We start from the raw sequence: 19,430 nt of genomic DNA, 5'->3' as shown, positions 1-19,430 counted from the left end.
AACAGAACTTGCACATTTTCTCTCCAGCAGCTACTATTTTTGTACGCTTGCTTTCGCGTGCCAGTTATCTTGTTCGCGTTACATTCGACACTGACATTAAGGTTTCAGTTAAGTCCCTTTCCGCTTTCTCTTTCACAGTTGCGCCACAGAGCAGATCCTCGAATACAAAAGGTAAGAGTGAAGTTCATGATTCTTTGCACATTGGAATGACTTGGCCGAAAAACGAAATATACTTTTTACTGTTTTTCCTTCGGTGTAGCATGAACTCATTGGATAAATAGCGATTGTATGCATGCTGGTTGGCTGTAACGAATTACTGCACAATTGAAACGTCCAGTGGGCGGTCGTTGGAAACCTTCGAAGGGTCACAACAAAATGCACAACGAATTCGAAGCGCAACCATTTGTAGAGGCTCTGTGCACGGGCGGATTTATGGCTCACTCTTGGAGGGGGCTGTTAGAGATAGGACGGGGTGTGGGTGGATGCGGGTCTAATTTGAACCGTGTATCTCTTCGGCTTTATTCGGCGAAAAAGGGGGATTTGCTTGGTTTTCCTTTGTAAATCTTCTCTCTTTTGTAGGGGTGGGGGGCAGTGAATGAGCAAGTTTACCATTCGTCAGCGTTCCACGTGGGCACTGTTCGTCAGCGGGGAGTTCGCCCTCAGAGTCATAATTCGTGAGCTGGCCATGTCAGCTCAGAATGGCACACACAATCGTTCATTTCCGTGCAACGTCCACGCTGCTGTCGCGAAAATAATCAGTGTGTCAGCGGCGCTGAACGATGACAGGCGCGCGGATGGGAGGCTAGTACATTTCCGTGGGACGTAACAGCATCAACCCCCTTGGATACGTGCGTGGTGAAACGTTACAATTTTGTACAAAAATTGAGTTCATAAACTATTTCCCGTTCAAAAGTGATTTTGTCCAGAATTGTTGGGTACGATTAAGCAAAACCGAAAGTTGGCCGAGTTGGTGTACATTCATGATGAAAAAATAGCGCGAAGGGAACAAGCTTAAGAAGAACATACAGGACGACGCAGACAAGTGGTAACTAGCAACTGAATAACGCATGCAGTTTTTATAGATGACACACTGAAAAACGTGAAACAAGGGGGCTCTGCTCGGAAGCCATAGTCGAAGGGCAAAAAGCATCGCAAGCAGTGCATGTTACCCATCGCTTGGGAAAGGAGGAATTCAGCGTAAGGAAACTTTTAACATTAAGAAACTTTCGAAAAACCTTTAAAAGCATTAAGCTTTGTTCAAAGACTCACTTAGTTGGTGTTCAAGTTTCGGTATATTGTATCATCGTCATACATGGCAGCACGAGGTTGCCCTTTACCTGCAGAATCATCTCACGTCGTTGGATGTGCAGGGCAGTTTCATCATCCTGAACTCGGCTGTTGAGTTCGACCTTCTGTGAACAAAGAATTCGGGACGGCATGGTGTTTTTAGCGTAGATGTCGAAGTCTTGCATTTCTCCATGCCTCATGATGAGCTGCAGCATGCGTTAAGCTGTGCGTCAGCAGTGATAATGATGAAATCTCTCTTATGGCCAGGTGTGGTGTTTCAGTGGAATCCTTCATGGAAAGTTTGTCTTTTCATCTGTCCTTCATCTGTCCTCAACAGTCACTAGGTGGAAGGGAAACTTCTTCGTTCAACGCACTGGTACGTGTGTGTGTGTAGGTTCTTGCGTAGCACCCGTTCTGAGCAACATTTTCCTAACACAGGCGGACAGCAGCATTCAGTGCAATTCGGTGGGGCTAGTTCGAAAAATTTGCAGATATATATCGTTGAGTACCTTGTGATTTTTTTTTTTGGATTCTGAAGTAAAACGAAGCACCCCAGACATACTGAAGATTTTAAAAGAAAGCAGCTCAGGCCTGAAGTTCACTGTTGAAACGACTATAAAGAAGGGACTCTTGAATTTCTAGATTTGTCGTTGACCGTTCGCTAGGATTACACTCGTTGGACTTAAAGCACCCGGTCTGCCAAAGCTCTCCTTGACAATGCCTCTGGACACTCAAAAGTTGTCAATAATGGTATCGCGACGTCTTGTCTTATGACAGCCGTCACAAAATATTGCGTTCATTCCGTGCAGCAGAGCGCCATCTGTGCAGGCCAACAGGCTCAAGGACGCTGGATACCCGACGCATGCAATCTTGATGACTTGTGATAAGCTGGTGCGGTGTATTAAGACGGGTTGCCATTCTGAAAATGCTGAACAAGATCGTCAGAAGGTCGGCGTCGTGCCGTATGTGCACAGAATGGCGCATGGCCTCAGGAAGATAGCAAAGTCGCTATGGCGTTCCCGAGGTTTTTTCCGGTCCGATTAAGTTGAGTAGTTTGTGATCAGAAGTTCAGAACCGGCAGGAAGGTGCTAGCGACAGGAGACAAAGGCGTGGGTGCACCGTACAAAGCACTCATCCCTGTTTGTTCCATGATGTGTAGCGCACAAACTGTCGTTGTCATGTGGAGCGATATGTTATGTATATAGGGCAAACTGCAGACGCCTAAATGCGAGGCTAGGTGAACACCGAACTTCGCTTAACTACCGGTTACGGTAATCTTCCTGAGCATTGCCGCGCATGTAAAGAAAAAGAGGAAAAGAAAGAAAAAGTGCACACTTGTATTTGCTAGAACACCGCGACCATCCAAATCAGTATACCTCAACCAGCCCTCAGTTGCACTGGCAGATTGTGAATTTGGTTTCTTCGCCTCCGCATTGCATTGTTATTCAAAAAGTTCCTTTCTGTTAAAAGTTTCTCTGAAGTTCCTTATTGTTAAAATTTTCTTTACGCTTAATTCCCACTTCCCTAAGCGATGAGTAACTCGTCTGCTTGTGTGGCTTTTTACACTTCGACTGCGGTTTCCGAGGGGAGCCTGCTTGTTGAAAGTTTTTCAATGTGACATGCATACATTGCGTACATTCAGCCATAAACTTCAGTTGCGAGATGTGCGGCGTCCTGGTCGTCTGTCGTGTTCGCTTCACGCTATTGTTTTTTTCATCATGAAGGACAAGAATGCATACAAATGGCAGAATAGGGAAAGATAGTAAACAGTACTGAAGTATTGATAGTTCGACTGTCTTCCAGGCAGAAGTCCTTAATCCAGAAACTCGCTGCCCGCCTAAGCCGTGCCCTCGTCTAGCAGTACGCGCCGAATCAAAATTTGATGCGTCTGCTGCATCCACTGATCAGTGGCTGCATCTCACGCACACACACACACACAAAAAACTGCACTTCGTCCGCTTTGTAGGTGTGTGCTGCCCTCTAGTAGCCTTTTTTTGAGCTGTAGTGCTTTAAGATTGCTTTTCGTCGACAGATGACGCAGAGGTCGCATTTGTTGTGTGTATGGCGTAGAAGACTTCACGCCTGCGGTTTACCTCCGGCTCCATGGTGCAGCAGCTGTGTGTTACGCAAAAAAAGAAAGGTCACGTGGTGCAAGGGGTTTGCACTGGCCGCGCATCCGTCCGGCTTCCGACGCGGTCTCGAAGAGGCGCTCGAAGCGCTAAATGTCTCGAAGCGCGTACGTGCGCAAGCCGCTAAAGGTGCCAAAGCATTTCCTCTTCGACGTATTTTTTCCTCGTGCGATTGCGTGCCAGTTCAGTTCGGTCGCTTGGTAAGGTGCCTCCGTGTTCGGCAGCGTCGATACTGTGTTCGAGGACGCAGAACAGGACACAATAGACCGCCAACAGTCGCCGTTCTTGGAAGTGACTCATACTTTACATTGGTGCGTATCCTCATTGCACAATTAGTGGGATCGGTCTGCATCGGCCCGTACGCAATTCTGTTGCGACGCAAGAGTTCGTCCATTTCTTGGTTTCTTGGTTGGTGGACGCGCCGCAGCCGTCAGGAAGAGCAATGTTGAAACTTATGTAACGAAGATGCACGTCTTATTAGCGCCAAAGCTAATGACATTCATCTAGGTTTGGGACTCGCGCCTTCACGTAATGAGAATCTTCAATACATATTCTGGCAGCTTGTTTGCTACCGTAATTCTGGAGTTTTGCAACATCACCCATTTTCATTTACCCTTTACTTATTATTTCGAGCCATCACAGCGACCGAAGGAAACATCTGTGCACCGCCCCTGTGGCGGAAACTCCAAATCGCGGCTCAGAGGACGCAATAGTCTTGTTTACCACTGCGTATCTTATCAGTCCGGCGCCGCAGCTGCCTCGGCGATTTCTCATAACAGAACGCGCTCCTGATATAGCATCGGGAGCTGAAATTCCTTCCAAGCGCATGCAAGCGCGAGGCGGGTGTATGTCATTGTTCAGTACCGAGTACACGTCTGCAAGCGCAGCAACTTCCTGTGACGGTTTGCGACGTTGATGGCACTGGTTATTTTAACGTGACATAGCAATGCCCAGCAGTGGCAAAGAGCGCAAACTTGCGCCTCATTTCTTTTTTTTTTTTTTGTGGTCGAGTCTGAAGATAGTGTTTTCATTGTTACGAGGGCTTTGTACCCGCCTGCCTTATTACTGTTATTATTATTGCGTCTGTGAACATTCATTTACTTTCACTTAGCTGAAATATTTACCACTGTGGGCTTGTCCTGCGATTATCGATTTTGTTCCCTATTGGTGAGCAAATCATTTAGTTGGTAGTATTAATTTTGGTTTATTTTGATGATTTTGCTGTCAAAAATGCTGTCTTTGAAGCATATAGTTTGAGTGCGGCTTCACAGTTAGACACATATGTCATATGTTTCCAGGTACTGTAAGTGCACATCTCAAGCACTGCTCAGCACTGCAGCTGTGGCACAGGCATATCGCAGAGGACATAGACCAGTGCAGGTGTTAAGTAAGCTGCTATCTGTGTCATTACCTCAGCTGTAATTTTCATACTTGCTTCAGTGTTGTTTGTTCTCTTGCTTGCTTATTTTTGTAAGCTTGCTGCAAAAAATATGCAAGTCCATTGATGCCTTGTAATGGTCAAGTGTAATTGTTTGGGATTCCAACTGCCTGAAAATGCAGCGGTTGAGTTCCCATGAGAGCTGCGTCTGCTTTTTATTGTTGCCTATATTTTTATTTTTGTCATTTCACTTGCCTGGCATGTCCACACAGCTGTTTTCTATGCAGCATGAACATTGCTGACAGGCAGCATGCCTACTTTATCAACATGCGTTGTTGTTGCTTTGATGTGTTTGTTGGCTGAACTGTGTGCTTGCACTTTTTCTCTATGTGCAAAATGAGCTTAAAATGAGCTTGTGACCTTCTCTTCATTTCCACAAATGGGGAGCAAATTGCCTAAAATATCTGGCACTGAAGAATTCAATGTAAACTTGCTTTATTCTGTGATTGTTCTACTGGTGCAGCTAGACCATAGAAACTTAAACTTATTCAGGAAAGTAGTGGAATTTGCTTAAACAGGAAAAGGCAAACAATGCGAGTTCAAGCTGCTGGGTCAAGTGCTAAAAATGCGATGTGGTTGTTTGGTCAGCATCAAGCAGGCTGCTAAAGAAAAATTGCTGTGAGCTTTGTGAGCCGTTCAGTATTGGGATTGTGACTGTTTAATAGTAAGCAGTGATGTTAATTCCTTTCAGGACTAATGTCAAACTGTAGAATAGTCATTTGTTAGAAGCTGAATTGCATTACTTTTACTTCTGTTGAATCTTCAGAGGTAAAGTAGTGCCTTAACAGAGAGTGTTTACAAATTTTAGTAGCTTATTTCGGTTGCGAACAGTAACTGTGAAATTTGGCTTAGCATGGTTAGTCTTGTGACAATTTGTGTGGGTTTTGAACCTGGATGGCTAATTTCAGATTAAATTTTGCTCTGGCAAGTAATGTCAGGATGAGCTAAGATGTTCCAACAACCGGGTTAATTGGAGTTAAGTATAACAGCAATGTATTGTAAAGGGTTATGAGTTAGTGAGTTTTTATAGGCTGGAGTGACACTGACAGGCCTACCATAATAAAGAGCTCCAGATTATTTTTTACCCTTGGAGTTTTTAACATCTATTGAAATCTTTGTGTACAGCACCTGAAAAAATGGTGTAGAATTTAACTGCTCTTCTTACATCCTAGTTAAATTGTGTGCCATGAAGCCTGCTGAATAAAAATGAATGGCAATGGGGGAGGACAGAATCAGCATGTGTAAACCATACAGGATGTTTCACATGACTTGAACCAAAGATTTAAAAAAAGTGGTTAACCGCAGCCCACTGAAACCAATGATGCATTGTTTTCCATCATGTGGTGCTCCTCAGAATATTTTTTATTGCTTGACAGTGCTTGACAGTGCGTCATCACTTTCAGCAGCGGCACGGCGGCCGTTCACTTTGCCACGATCAGCGGGCACGCTCAGTTTGCTCAAAACGCCGTTGAGAGCGCTGCAATTTGGTAGAGCATGAGCGTAGTCACGTGGTATTTTTTCATATTTCAAGGGCTTTCTTTAGATGCCGGAAAAAAGGACCTTGTAGGAGATACGATGCTACAATAAACTGGATCGGTTGTTTTAAAACCTGCTGTACAACCTAACGTAACGATCTTGGCACTAAAATGAATATTTGAAAATTTGAATAATTCATCTTAGTCAATTAACTAATTAAGCGCAATAAAAAAAATATTCTGAGGAGCGCCATATGATGGCAAACAATGCATCGTTGGTTTCAGCGGGCTGCGGTTTACCGCTTCTTTTAAATCCTTGGTTCAAGTTACGTGAAACACCCTGTATATGTGACAGAGGCCAACAGCCACAGAAACCAAGGGGCACAGAGGAATTTTTTTTTAAATTTATTTATTTATTTTGTGGTGCTGATCAATTTAGAATATTACTGAATATGTTATCGCTTAAAGCTAATTTTTATTAGAAAAGCAGAAGAAAAAACAACCACATGCCGCCGGTGGGATCCGAACCCACGACCTCCGAATTACGCGTCCGGTGCTCTACCTCTGAGCTACGGCGACGGCTGTCAATTCTGCTTTCGGGGGTGTTTATGTTTACAAGTAGCCTAACCTTGAGAGTGGCTTAAGCGGAACACAGCGTGAGGGGAACAAGACTCAAGATCGGGATACAGGAGGACGCTGGTCACGTGTCCATTTTTATGTCTTGTCCCTGCCGCACTGTGTACCCTATATTATGTTTCACCCACTAGAATACCAACCAGTTACAATGGTGACTTTTTGTCTTCTTGTGCAGAGAGTTCGCCATGTTGGATGGTAGTGCCGCAGTGAACCCCAATGGATCCTGGCTAAACAGCCGTGGCATCTGGCTCACTTATTGCCTCGGCATCCTGCTGCTGCATCTGCTGATCCTCAGCTTTCCTTTCCTCAGCGTTGCCTGGGCCTGGAGTCTCACAAATCTTGTGCACAATGTGGTCTGTCCCCATACATCCTCTTGTGCCTGCCTAGTTCATGGTGGCATGGAGTAGATGTGCAAAAGCATACATTTTCGTTTGCTCATGTATTCATACCACCACCAGCTGCAGTGTATGATATTTGACAGCAGGCTTGAAATAAAGTGTACTGGAGTGGTGTACAAAATCAATGGCATACTGTTTACTCCCGTGTGGTTGGAATTAAAGGTGCACTGAAGAGGAATCTGAACTCGTCTTTTTGCCGCGGGAACTCGATCTACACGTTCCTAGCATTCTTAGAAACTGCGACTTATTGCCCGGTGTGGCCGATTTCCCTAATTAAATCGAATTAACGTCCGGCTCCCGCCTTTATTTTTTTAATTCAGCCTCGTACGATGGGCGGAGTCGACCGACGCGGGGAGTGCCTTTCACCCAGTCCAGTGGCGGAGTAATACGTAGTAGTCCGTAGAAGCAAATAGTCCGCGCGTATTTTTACTTCTGCGGCCTTATTTTGTGGTTATATTATCTGCAAATGAAACTATTTATTCACGGAAACGTAAAAAACAAAACGAAGCGAAAGCAAAGCCTCCACGGAGCTGGCTGAAAGGCACTCCCCGCGTCGGTCGACTCCGCCCACCGTACGAGGCAGAATTAAAAAAAAAAAGGCGGGAGCCGGACGTTAATTTGATTTAATTAGGGAAACTAGCCACACAGGGCAATAAATCGAGGTTTCTAAGAATACTTGGAACGTGTAGATTGAGTCCCCGCGGCAAAAAGACTAGTTCAGATTCCTCTTCAGTGCACCTTTAAGAGCAGATATGTATGGTAGCCATTGCGTGGGGAGGGTATACAGCTTCGTAATGGCTTTTCTGGTTGGACTCGTAGTGAGGAGCAAGTGTAAATAAGTGGCCAGTGATAAAATTTTGAGAAGGGCTGTGTTGAGGCATGTCATGGTACAAGATTTGGGAGACATGCTTGGTGTTTATATTCTGAGGTCCTGGCAATATAGGTGTAATCTATTTAAATAAGTTGGGCTGGGCAATACTGGACTGATTTCACTGTTTTGAGAGATCAGATTCTTTAAGGTCCCTGATGGGTCATATGTACTTTAACTTGGGTCAAACAAATGTCAGTAAAGTTCGTAATTTCAGAGAAGTTGCAAGTTGTAAGTTGGAGTTATAAGCAACCAGGATGAGGTTCAGTAGTAATGTTCACTACACGTAGTGATAGAAAAAAAATATTTGAAAGGGTGGTGGTAGGTATTCATATGATCTGTGGTGGTATCCACAGCTGCATGAGACATATTTTGTAGATTGATATTGATATTGTTGCTTACAAGAAAAGAGGCTTGCAGTTTTCAATTATTTAAAAACTTGTACAATTGTGTACATTGGCCTTCATTCGAGAAAGTAATTACCTGGTTAATGTCAGTCTTGCCGTATTCAAGCATTGCAGAATAACTTACCATTTCGGTATTGTAAACTGGCACGTTTCTTGCAATTGCGGCTGCTACCCTTTGCTACATTCAAAGCCATTATAAGTACTCAGCCATGGCATGCGTATGGGGAAAAAGTAGGTATAAAATTCAAGTCTTGGCGGTAATTTGTAAGCATTTGCTATTTGTTATGTTTGCTGTCACACATATAAACATGTTTAAAGTGCACAAATTAATTTTCAGGGTTGTGTTGTTCAGGATCGAAACAAGCAGTTGCCAAGGGGGCAGAACAGGCAAAATGTCTCAATCACCATTTATACAAATGGAAATTGAGCATTTGTAGCTCAAGGCTGCATGTAGCAAATGAGTTGTTGGTTACATTTCGTGCATAAGAAAATCTTTCATGCCAGCGATTCTAGTTGGACACGTAATACAGAAAGTAAATCTTACAAATTTTTCTTCTTTTAGTAGGCTCGTACTGAATCAAAGGAATGCAGGTATTGTTTGATGCAACCTCCTGTTATGATGCATTGCTACCACGAGTGATTCTTGTATCTAGGGCTCAGCCAAGTTGGACTTGCATTCATGTGCTGCGGCACATGCGGTGCCATGTCTCTGTTAACTGCTCCAATCATATTGCGCCGTCCTTAGTTCTGGTTCCACTTCATGGACTTCACCAGAGGGCGCGTAGTTGTGCGAGGTTGTCAAAGTATTCAGCAACACTTGGTGGCTACTACAATACTTTTACACTCAGTGCTACTGGCCCTGTGCATTTTCTTTGGTTGCTGCCTTTCATGTCTGCAGTTCTGTTTGTTTCTCACCAGCCATTCTCTGCATTTCATGTTGGGCCTCAGGGTCTCAGCATAATGTTTGCAGGTCTTTCGTGCATCCAGTGCCTCCTGTAGAATACAGGACTGGTTACATTTCCCATGCTCAGAATGCTTTATCACACTCCTGCTTGGCTCTGATTGACACAGCTATGCTCATGAAGCTCAGGTCTGGATGTACACTAGTGAATGCACTTACCTTTTGTCTCTGGTTTTTTTTCTTGCCTTGGTTGTAGTCAAAATTTTAATGCATGTGCGTTGAGAGCCAAACCCATCCAGAGTTAGTCACCTCTGTGTGTATTTGCTCTTGCCGTTAAAAGGGAAGCTGGACTTTTTTGAGAATTCAGCGAGGTTCAAGGATAAGAATGTACGAAGCTTGTAGGCAAAGCGTGAAAAGTTTTTTTTGTGTGCTTGCATTTAAAACAGTGACATAATCGCCGATTAAAGCTGCGACAATGTTCAGGCTTCTCCTCACAACATCGGCGAAGTATGGAGGTTGTTGATAAGGGCACCGATTGTGAGTCTTCAGATTTCGGCTGCCTTTGCTCACACCCTGCCGTTGTCATTGGATGCCTCCGAACAGCGCTCCGCAGGCTTTACCTTCAGTGGCGTTAGTTTCCTTCCGTCAAGCAAGCGCTTCTGCGTTGGAAATGTACCACCGCCTTATATGACATCACCAAATGGCCCCTACCTGACACTGTATGCGGCAGAGAAGCCTGAATGTTGTTACGGCTTTATTGAGCAGTTATATCACCGTTTCAGGTGCTGATACAGAGACGCTTTGAATTCTTTACCTGCTAGTTCCACTTATTCAATCACTTTAAGCTCGTCGAATTCTAAAAACTCTTCACTTACCATGTAAAAAGGCCGCAGTCAAAACAAGTCCAGGGATGATTGAATTGTCAGAATATATGAAGTTGAGCAATGTCGAGGTTAACTGCCGGGAGATAAGAGAGGCGTTTGTTCTGCAGTGGACGTAGTTAGGCTGATGATGACTGACGCTTTCTCAGCATCGGGCTCTGGCTACAAAATGTGTAAAAGCTGCTTCCTTCCATAAAACCAAATTCGAACACTCGTGATCATTCCAACCTCTGAGGTTGAGACTCGCATTTCCTTTTAGTATTCATGTCTAGCGTGTGAAAGCCGCTGTGTTTATCTACTGAGCATTTGAGTGATGAAATGTATACTTGGAAGCTTTAAATGCTTCTCATAGTTTCTGCACCGCAAAAGTGCATTGAAAAGCTGTACATAAAAACAGTGCAAAAAACATATTGCCTGTTTTCTCTCCTTTTGGGATTTCTGTGTCTTTCATGCAGCTTAACTGTGGAGCCATATGAACTCATCCATTTTGCTGCTTTGTTGCTAAATTGGTTCATTCTTGCAAGCTCCTGTGTTTTGCATGGCACCATACCCAAAGTAAGCATAGTTGTCTTGGCAAATATAGATGCAAAGCTTGTGTATTTCAGACTCTACATATGGAGAAGCCTTTGTCCTGCAGTAGGCATGGTCAGATTAAGGAGGATGATGATGATGCTAACTACTTGGCTATGGACTAAGATATCAGGAATGTTGTGGTACTGGCCTTAGCAACACACCTGGTTTTGGCATGTTTTACGTTGGCTTCCTCTCTATTCTTGCTACCACTTGTGCTGTTCAGTTTTGCTCGAGCTGTTACCGTCGTTGGACATGTGCGCCTCATCTCATCATGCTGTTGAGTGTAACTGAAAGAATGGATTGCGTAATCTCATCACAGGACTGAATGTACACTTGTACTGCCAGGAGCAAAACTGATGTATAGCACTTAAGCTTCAGTTTGGCTGTATTGCTGCCCCACTTTTGGGCAACGTCTGCTGTTTGAGAGAAGCTAAGGGGCTATCGTTTCTATCTAGAAGGACATCAGTTTTGCTCATTTCGATCTGGAGCAGTCCTGTTTGATGAAAAAGCTGAAAGGAGTTGCAAAAGAAGTGAGCCTTGCAACAGCGCATGGTATGACCACTTTTGCTCCCAACAGTACATTGCTAATACATAGCCTTTGATTTCTTTGCCATTTGCGTAGCCATTTGTATTTGCAAGTTGTTTGTTGCAATGTTTTGTACTGTTCAAGTAAGGGTCATTAAACTCCAACATGAAGCAAGACCAGCGTTGCTTTCAAATAGCAGAGCTGGATAGGTTAGATTTTTAGGATGTCAAATGGGTATGTTTTATCAAGAACAGAGCCTTTTTTAGGCTAGAAAACAGTTTATACAATGACTCGATCTGGCGGCTCATTATATCCTCCTGAGACCCGAAGTGAATTTGAGTGCACAAAAACTTTGTAGGGTTTCAGAATAAGCTGGTAGGAGTACAAAGGTGAAAAGTGAGAGATATTTTCTCAACAGAACTAATAGTTTCAGCTCAGCACGATGTCCAATATATTGGACACTAGGACTCAAGCCGTATATTCCCAACCAGTGGGCGTGCCACAAAATACTTCAGATAAAGCTGTGAAAGTTGTGCGAAAAAAATAATTTATTATGACAAAAGTCAAAGTAGCAAAATATACGTCAACTGAATAAAAAAGTTTCACTGTGCTCACTTGCTGTGTGCCTTTTCGAAGCATCTTCTGTCTTTTGTTATGCAGAACTGCTGACATTTTCTGCAAAAAAACTTTGTTTTCATGGTGCACCCCTCAAACCTGCCGCGCGCAGCGTTAGCTGCGCCAGACAGCCTTGGGAAGTGGTAGGCACTTTTGTTGGTCTCTCCTCGTCGAGCTTGCTTTGACGGTGGGCTCCACTCAACTTCACTGTCACTCTCTGTTTCTTGTTTTTTTTCCTTGATGCTTCTTGCTTTTTGACGTTTCTTGGATTTCTTGCTGTTTTTGGATCGGCAATAGTGTCGTCGTCGCTGTCCGATAGGTCAATGTCTGATGTGTTGGAGGCTGCCGCGGTGGCTCAGTGGTTAAGGTGCTCGGCTGCTGACCCAAAAGACGCGGGTTCGATCCCGGCCGCGGCGGCTGGAATTTCTTTGGAGGAGAAATTCTAGAGGCCCGTGTACTGTGCGATGTCTAGTGCACGTTAAAGAACCCCAGGTGGTCGACATTTCCGGAGCCCTTCACTACGGCGTCTCTCATAGCCTTAGTTGCTTTGGGACGTTAAACCCCATAAACCAACTAAACCAACCAACTGATGTGTTGGCTTGTGCAATTCTTTGTAAAACTGCTTCGGCCGTCTCATCAGGAACGCGAGGCCTGTCTCCTACAACAAAAAAGACGTTATTTTGTCCCCAGCCGTTAAATACCAGCAGTATTCGTTTACAGTTATTGCGAAAGCCATCTCAAAAGCGCGGTCAAAATAACCGGGCTGAGTCCCAGCGTCCAACGTATTGGACACGTGAAATCAGATTGAAAGCACAGAAAAGTTAGGTCACGTAGAGTTATAATTATGATATCTACATGTTTTCTGTTCTATTTTTGTTGACATCCAACAAGATCTACGCATTCAAAGTAGGTAAAATCGCAGAAACAACTCTTACTTCTCCGGCAGATGCCATAGAACGCCGCGCCGCTGAACGCCGCCGTTTTCGAATTGTTTTGGCGGGAAAGTGAGCAGTTTAATTTCAAAAAACGTGCACAGATGGCGCCACTAGTTGTCCAATGTATTGGACAAGTGGGTTTTATGAAGATGAATCTTTCGGCGCGGGAGTACTGGCTTAAAAGCTAATGTCCAATATATTGGACAAATTGCCATACACGGGTCTCAGGAGGATATGCTCTTTTTTTTTTTTTTCAGTATTAGTGATGGTGTTTTTGCAACAAGAAAGCTGTAGCTCGTAGCTTGTGAGAAATAACACCTGTGTTCAAATAACGCAAGCTACTTTGTGGCTTAGGGTAGCATTTTTTAGCCCGATGCGTGACTTGTAGACTGCATTGCACTAATTCGTAAAAGTGGAGGCGACTACGAAGGTGCCTTCAAAAACCCCTGTGCAAATTATGGCACATGGTGTCAAGCTTGACATCTCAACTTCAACTGATGTTCCGCAAGATACAAATCACTTTGTTCATTTGAGAGTTCCTTGGCTGAAGAAACAGGCCTCTAGACTGGATAAACTGGGAAGTAATTTTGAGAGGCTCAGCTCTCCAGTTGCGGTACAGAAATGACAAGCTCGTTAGTCGATTTTAAAGCCTTTCTAATAATTGCCGCAGCCTCCCTGCGTGGCATGTGCTCTTAAGCTCTTGTTTATTTTTGCTTTCCTTTGCAGGCAATGTTCTTCTTCCTTCACACCCTCAAAGGTGTCCCCTGGGAGTCGGCGGACCAGGGCAAGTCTCGATACCTGACACAGTGGGAGCAGATTGATGATGAAATGCAGTTTACAGCCACGAGAAAGTTCCTTACTGTGGTTCCTGTTTTTCTGTAAGTGCATATGTTCATTTGGTTGTTCCACTGTAAATTGTGTGGTCAACATAAAGAGTTTCATGCTCATTGTTTATTTCCAGTGTGACATGAACCACTTTGGATTAACTGCATTGAATATGTTGGTGTTCAAAAGTTCACTGCCTCAATTGCAATTGTGACTGCACTAATGAATCAATACTCAATGCACACATGCCTTGACCTCTGTGTGAAAATCATGTTTACACATTGCAAAGAATAGATGCATGCCATCATAATGGACTACCACCTTAAGAAGCCTCTGTAAACATGGATGAGCTTGCTTTCTACCTATACTGCGTGAGTGTTTCTAATTCCTTCAAAACGAATGCAATCTGGCAATTCCTAGTCTTGTGCTTGGTGGCATGTTTGAAGTGTCATTTGAGTGGGATGGAACATTGGGAAGGCATCAAGGACTTTCAGGTGTCTATGGATGCATACACGTGTACCCCTGTGCACAGCATCTTCGTGTCATAATTTGAAAAATATAAAATACTAGTGAATATGATACTGTAAGTATTCGTAACACAGATTACATGCAGTATAGTTCTAACTAGTTATTTTGGCCAATGTGGCTGCAGAATGTGTTAGCTCCAGTGTTCATGTGGCTCAGGAAATGCAGCTGTTTGTCAGTCTGTTCAGCTGTAGCTTTGGCCATTTCTATCATGGAGTCAATCTGCGAAATAACAGCCACCTAGCAGACACCGTAAAAACAGTCAATCATATTTGCAAAACTGTAGAGGTGCAGCAAATGCACTGAGTGCTTTGACAATGTGGCATGACAAAAGGACACTTCAGCTCATAGCATGACTTTCAGATATGACTTTCGTTTAGAAAAAAATTAGAAAAGTGCTTAATTATCCTGGCAATCACTTTTAAATTTTGTTTGCAGTGGTTGTGTTGCAAAGTGTAGCTGTAGGATTTCAAGGTACTTTGGCACAGCGCCACTGCAACGTGACACTTGACTAATTGGGGTTTTCACTGCCTTTGGAAATTGTAATGGAATATATTTGTCTGAATGCCATTCAAGGTCCCAACTGGCATGAAGCTGAAATGTTTCAGTGCATCTGTGTGGCTCGAGTGTTATTCGGTCGCATGAATTGACCTGCAATCATTGTTATGCTACGAGGCCCTTCGCGTGGAGGGGGACGAAGGCTGTTGTGATGTCACAACTCATGGCTCTTATATGTATGGTTTGCGTAGCATTAACTCGCAAGCTAACAGGAACTAGGCAGGAGCACCTGTCTTGCTCCTGGCACTTTTTAACTAGACTGATCATTTGTAAGCTCCCCTTTGTATCGCAGCAGTGACAATTGCCAGCTATTTAATAACTATAACTTGTTGAAGGTATCGCAGCACTCTCAAGGCACAATCCATGTGCTGAAAACAGCGCATGAAACAGAGCTTGTGCTTTATTAGGCATTCCCTTCTTTACAAAGTAAGTTTTGGGGAATTTAATGTTAATTAAATTAATCAAATAAACAGCAGCATTTTGCTGGCATACTGAGCTTACAGAGAGCTTTTGCCACACATGTAAGACAAAAAGCGTATGGCAATAGCAAAAAGTATTTTCTATGTGTGAGCCTCTGCTGTGTGTTCAGCGTCTACTGAAGACAGCAATTTGTTGCTGACTCCTTGATGCAATGGTGCAAACTTGACTGTGAAGGCAATGGTGTGAACAAATGGGCCACAAGAAGAGAACCACAGGACTAGCTCAGACTTCTGAAAAAGCAAGAAACAGACTTGGATAACTTTACCTTACAGGAAAGCAATGAAAACTTCAAATGTTTTGTTAACACCTTATGTGTATTTGTTATCACACTAGTGTAAGAAGCTGGGTGGGAAGTTTGGAATCACTGTTATTGTTTTTGTGCTCTTAATTAACTTGGCAGATTGTGTCCTGTCATTAGCAGGAAGTTAGAAGGAATAAAAGATGGTCACAGGAGTATGTTTAATGTTAAGCATGTGCTTTGACATTCCAAGATGGGGTGGTTTGTCTTTCTTCCTGTCCTATGGACATGGAAAATGACTATACATAAATATTTCTTGGAGGGAAAATTCATCATTGAAGGACAGAGTATGTTCAAACCAGGTTATGCATTGCAACGTGTAGTATTACTCCATTGTTTTAAATGTACTAGCGCAGTGCCCATCATTGCCAGGCAACCCACGAGCTTGTGACAGCACTTTGTATTGCCTAAAGAGGAAATTTTTATGAGTCATCCTTATCCTGATTTGCTCAAATCTTGTGGTTAGGTTGTTGAAAAGGATGTAGTTGTTTTGCTTGCTTTTCTTGCATGCTCTGTGGTGTGAAGTTCATGTTGTTTTGCGCTTTAGTGTCCGTATATGCTGGCATTTTTTTATTTTGATGGAATCGGTTATATCAGTTGACGCTCATCCTGTGGTTCTGTTTTTCTTGTGGTCTACTTGTACCATTTCCTTCGTACCACACACCTACCAACTAGCCCATGTCAATGTGTTACTTCTCATAATAGTCTTTCGTAAATAGGTGTGTAAAATAGTCTTTAGCCACCCTCTCTTCTTTTCAAGCGGGAATGCCACTTTTATTTTATTAACACGCGTTATTGCGTTAGGGTTAAGGGTCCTCTTTCAGTGGGAAACCTGACATTGGCATTGGCGAGCCGAGGAAAGCAGGTGCCGCACCTGACGCCTAGGTCACGTGACCTTGTGATGTCATCACAACCCTCCTGCCGTGGCATGTAGTAACCTGCCCGCCGAATTGTGAGCAAACCAAATTGTGACAGGTGGCAGTTAAATTAATGATTGGTCGCGAGAGGTTGCTGGGGAAGAGGAACTTGGGTCTCACAAACCCTGCCAGTTACTTTGTTTGAAACAGCCACGTGCCGGGGCAATGACGCATCGCTCAGTAGCTGCACCACTGCGCCATTAGTGGTATGAGGACTCCCCATGATCTGGGAATGTGAAGTAAAGAATGACCGATTCGGTACATATGGGCATGTAGGCACAATCTAGGTGACATGGAAGGAGTGCTTGAAGAGGAGGGATCTCTAATGCTAAGGGTTGGTTAATTGTTATGTAATGGTGGAAGAAAGAACAGTGTCCATGGCTGTGGAGTGATATGCAAAGAGCACCCCAGGTTACTGGAGGTACCCATTAACGCTATCGCATCATACCCTTAACACGGAGCTCAAGTGTCCCCTCAAGTCTTTTCAGTGGGGGCTACATTGCATCCATCACTTCAGAAAATGGTGGCTCTGATTTTTGATGACACAGGTGAACATAATTGGCAAAAATTCCTGTATACATGACGCTGGCAACGGCAGTCTTAAACAGCTAGCACCGTCATGCATAAGCACATAGAGGTTCCCATATTGGGGTATCTTATGCACCGTGCTGCATTCCACGTCACAGGGATGGCCATCAGTGACATTTGCCTTAAGGATAATTGGGTGGTGGTTTTGAAACACTCCCTAGCAAGCATGCCCATCCACTGATAAATGTGCCCCTAACTACCATCCATGCGCAGGGGCTATAGATTTAACCCTTTCAGACATGCGTCATGTCCTACTATCTGAAAATTTGTGTGTGTAATTTAAAGCCCCCTATATTTCACAAAAAAACATGAATGGCTCAAAAACATTACGAATTCACGTATATCGCACGCTTCCATGCTCACAGATTTGGAGCCTTATTCTTCTATCAAATACATTTATGCCCAACTCCTTAATTTTCTTATCATTCGAAGCTGTTTCAGGAATAAAAACTGGCCTACACTGTCTTTTAGTATATATTCTTCTGGGTCAGAGAAGAAAGAAGTTACAACACCAAACAGCACTTCATAGGCTCACCATAGAACTTCACAACATCCATCTCTATTTCTTGGTTTGGAAAAGCTATCCTTTTTTTTTCTAGACACGGAATGGCCCTGACATTCTGTCCAGGAAGAATTTCAGATGTAGTCGGTGTCACTGACTTCATGAAACCAGCTTTAGATGCTTCGAAAAAACCTTTGAAAAGTTGCATGCACGTACAGAGACACTGTGCCGCAAAGGGTTAACTTCGCCGCCGCTGCTGAAAGTCTCAGGCCTGCAGAAATTCTGAAGGAGAAGCCTGTAGCTGCACATCACTGTGGTCTATTTGCATTTCCTAAGGTCAGAATTGTATATATTGTCTGATAAAGCTTTGGACTGTGGATAAGCTCATACGTGTCTCACAGTGCGTGCGAATTCCTGCCTTATCAGGCTCATACGCGTCTCACAATGTATGTAAGCAAACAAGGGAAGGGAATTGAGGGGCTCGTTATAAATATGAGAGAAGCCAACAGCCACAGAAGCACCGAATGCAGAATCGCAGAGAGCACCGGACGCGTAATTCGGAGGTCATGGGTTCGGATCCCACCGGCGGCATATGGTTGTTTTTTCTTCTGCTTTTCTAATCAATTAGCTTTAAGCGATAACATATTCAGTAATATTCTAAATCGAACAACACCACAAAATAAATAAATTAATTAAAAATCCCCTCCGTCTTTGGTTTCTGTGGCTGTTGGCTTCTCTCACAATGTATGTGTAATTCCTGCCTTATCTTATTCTTGTTTTTTTTTTAAATATTTTTCAGATTCTTTCTCACAAGCTTCTACACCAAATATGACTCTGTCCACTTTGCCATAAACTTCTGTTCCCTGTTGTTCGTGCTCATTCCCAAGTTGCCACAGTTTCACAAGGTTCGACTCTTTGGCATCAACAAGTATTGAGGGCCAGGCATGGATGGGGCTGTGTGTTGTAGCCGCAGTATTTACATAATGTTTTGGATGTAGAGCTATGTTCTGCAGTATCGCTCTATTTTAGTTCCCATTGATGTCATTAAGGCAGCGGCGATACTGATACTTTTCTTTTAATAAAGCACCTAACTTTTGTGTCCCGTGCTGCCATACAATCAATGCAATGATGTCGATATTATGCTGAAAAACATTCTTGTTACTGTTTTGTTACGAAATGAAACGGTAGTCATAGATTTTATTTGTAGATAAAAGCATTTGCTGTTTTTCAGCTATAGCGCAATTTGCTCCTTCTTGTCATTGATATTTTTGTGCAGTTTTTCTGTTGTTATGGTACTCGACAAAATCACAGCTGTAGATGTACTTGATACAAATTGCTTCTATGTCTAGTTGGAGTACTCTGGTATTTGTGATACAAAGTGCCTTTATTATTTAATAAACTCTCTCATCTCACATTCTGTAGTGCAAACTGCCTTGTACATTTGCTACGGTCTAATGGTTTGGTATGCCATTCCCGCCGCAGTGTCTCAGTGGCTACAACGTTCTGCTGTTGTGCACAAGATTGCAGGTCAATTCTGAAATGCAGATAGTATGCTCTGAGTTTTTGGTGCCTGTCAACCAACCTCAGCTTGCTGACCTTCTACTGCATTTCTTATAACCACTCCTTCGGTTTGCTTAGGCTTGTAAAAATTTGTAATCTCAGCTGGGC

General features: G+C 43.5%; 1 protein-coding gene across 4 annotated transcripts; it reads left to right on the top strand.

Moving 5' to 3' along the window:
* Nucleotides 1-147: 147 nt before the first annotated feature.
* Nucleotides 148-19,176, top strand: ORMDL (sphingolipid biosynthesis regulator orosomucoid 1-like). Of its 4 annotated transcripts, XM_089544609.1 has the most exons (5): nucleotides 3,355-3,727; nucleotides 4,715-4,803; nucleotides 7,141-7,318; nucleotides 13,796-13,947; nucleotides 18,562-19,176. In XM_089544609.1, exons 3-5 carry the CDS (start codon nucleotides 7,151-7,153, stop codon nucleotides 18,695-18,697), a joined length of 456 nt encoding a protein of 151 aa, XP_089400735.1. In that variant the 5' UTR covers nucleotides 3,355-3,727; nucleotides 4,715-4,803; nucleotides 7,141-7,150; the 3' UTR covers nucleotides 18,698-19,176. The 4 variants fall into 4 exon arrangements, with proteins under 4 accessions (XP_089400738.1, XP_089400735.1, XP_089400736.1 ...); XM_089544612.1 differs by lacking the exons at nucleotides 3,355-3,727; nucleotides 4,715-4,803 and adding an exon at nucleotides 148-171; XM_089544610.1 differs by lacking the exon at nucleotides 4,715-4,803 and having other exon boundaries at nucleotides 3,355-3,545.
* The last annotated feature ends 254 nt before the right edge of the window (nucleotides 19,177-19,430 follow it).

Source organism: Amblyomma mixtum, chromosome 5 (genome assembly GCF_055824585.1).
Source record: "Amblyomma mixtum isolate Tamu chromosome 5, ASM5582458v1, whole genome shotgun sequence".
In the NCBI taxonomy this organism is placed as follows: Eukaryota; Metazoa; Arthropoda; class Arachnida; order Ixodida; family Ixodidae; genus Amblyomma; species Amblyomma mixtum.
The sequence above is the reverse complement of the archived record's forward strand: the minus strand, read 5'-3'. Positions and strand labels throughout refer to the sequence as shown.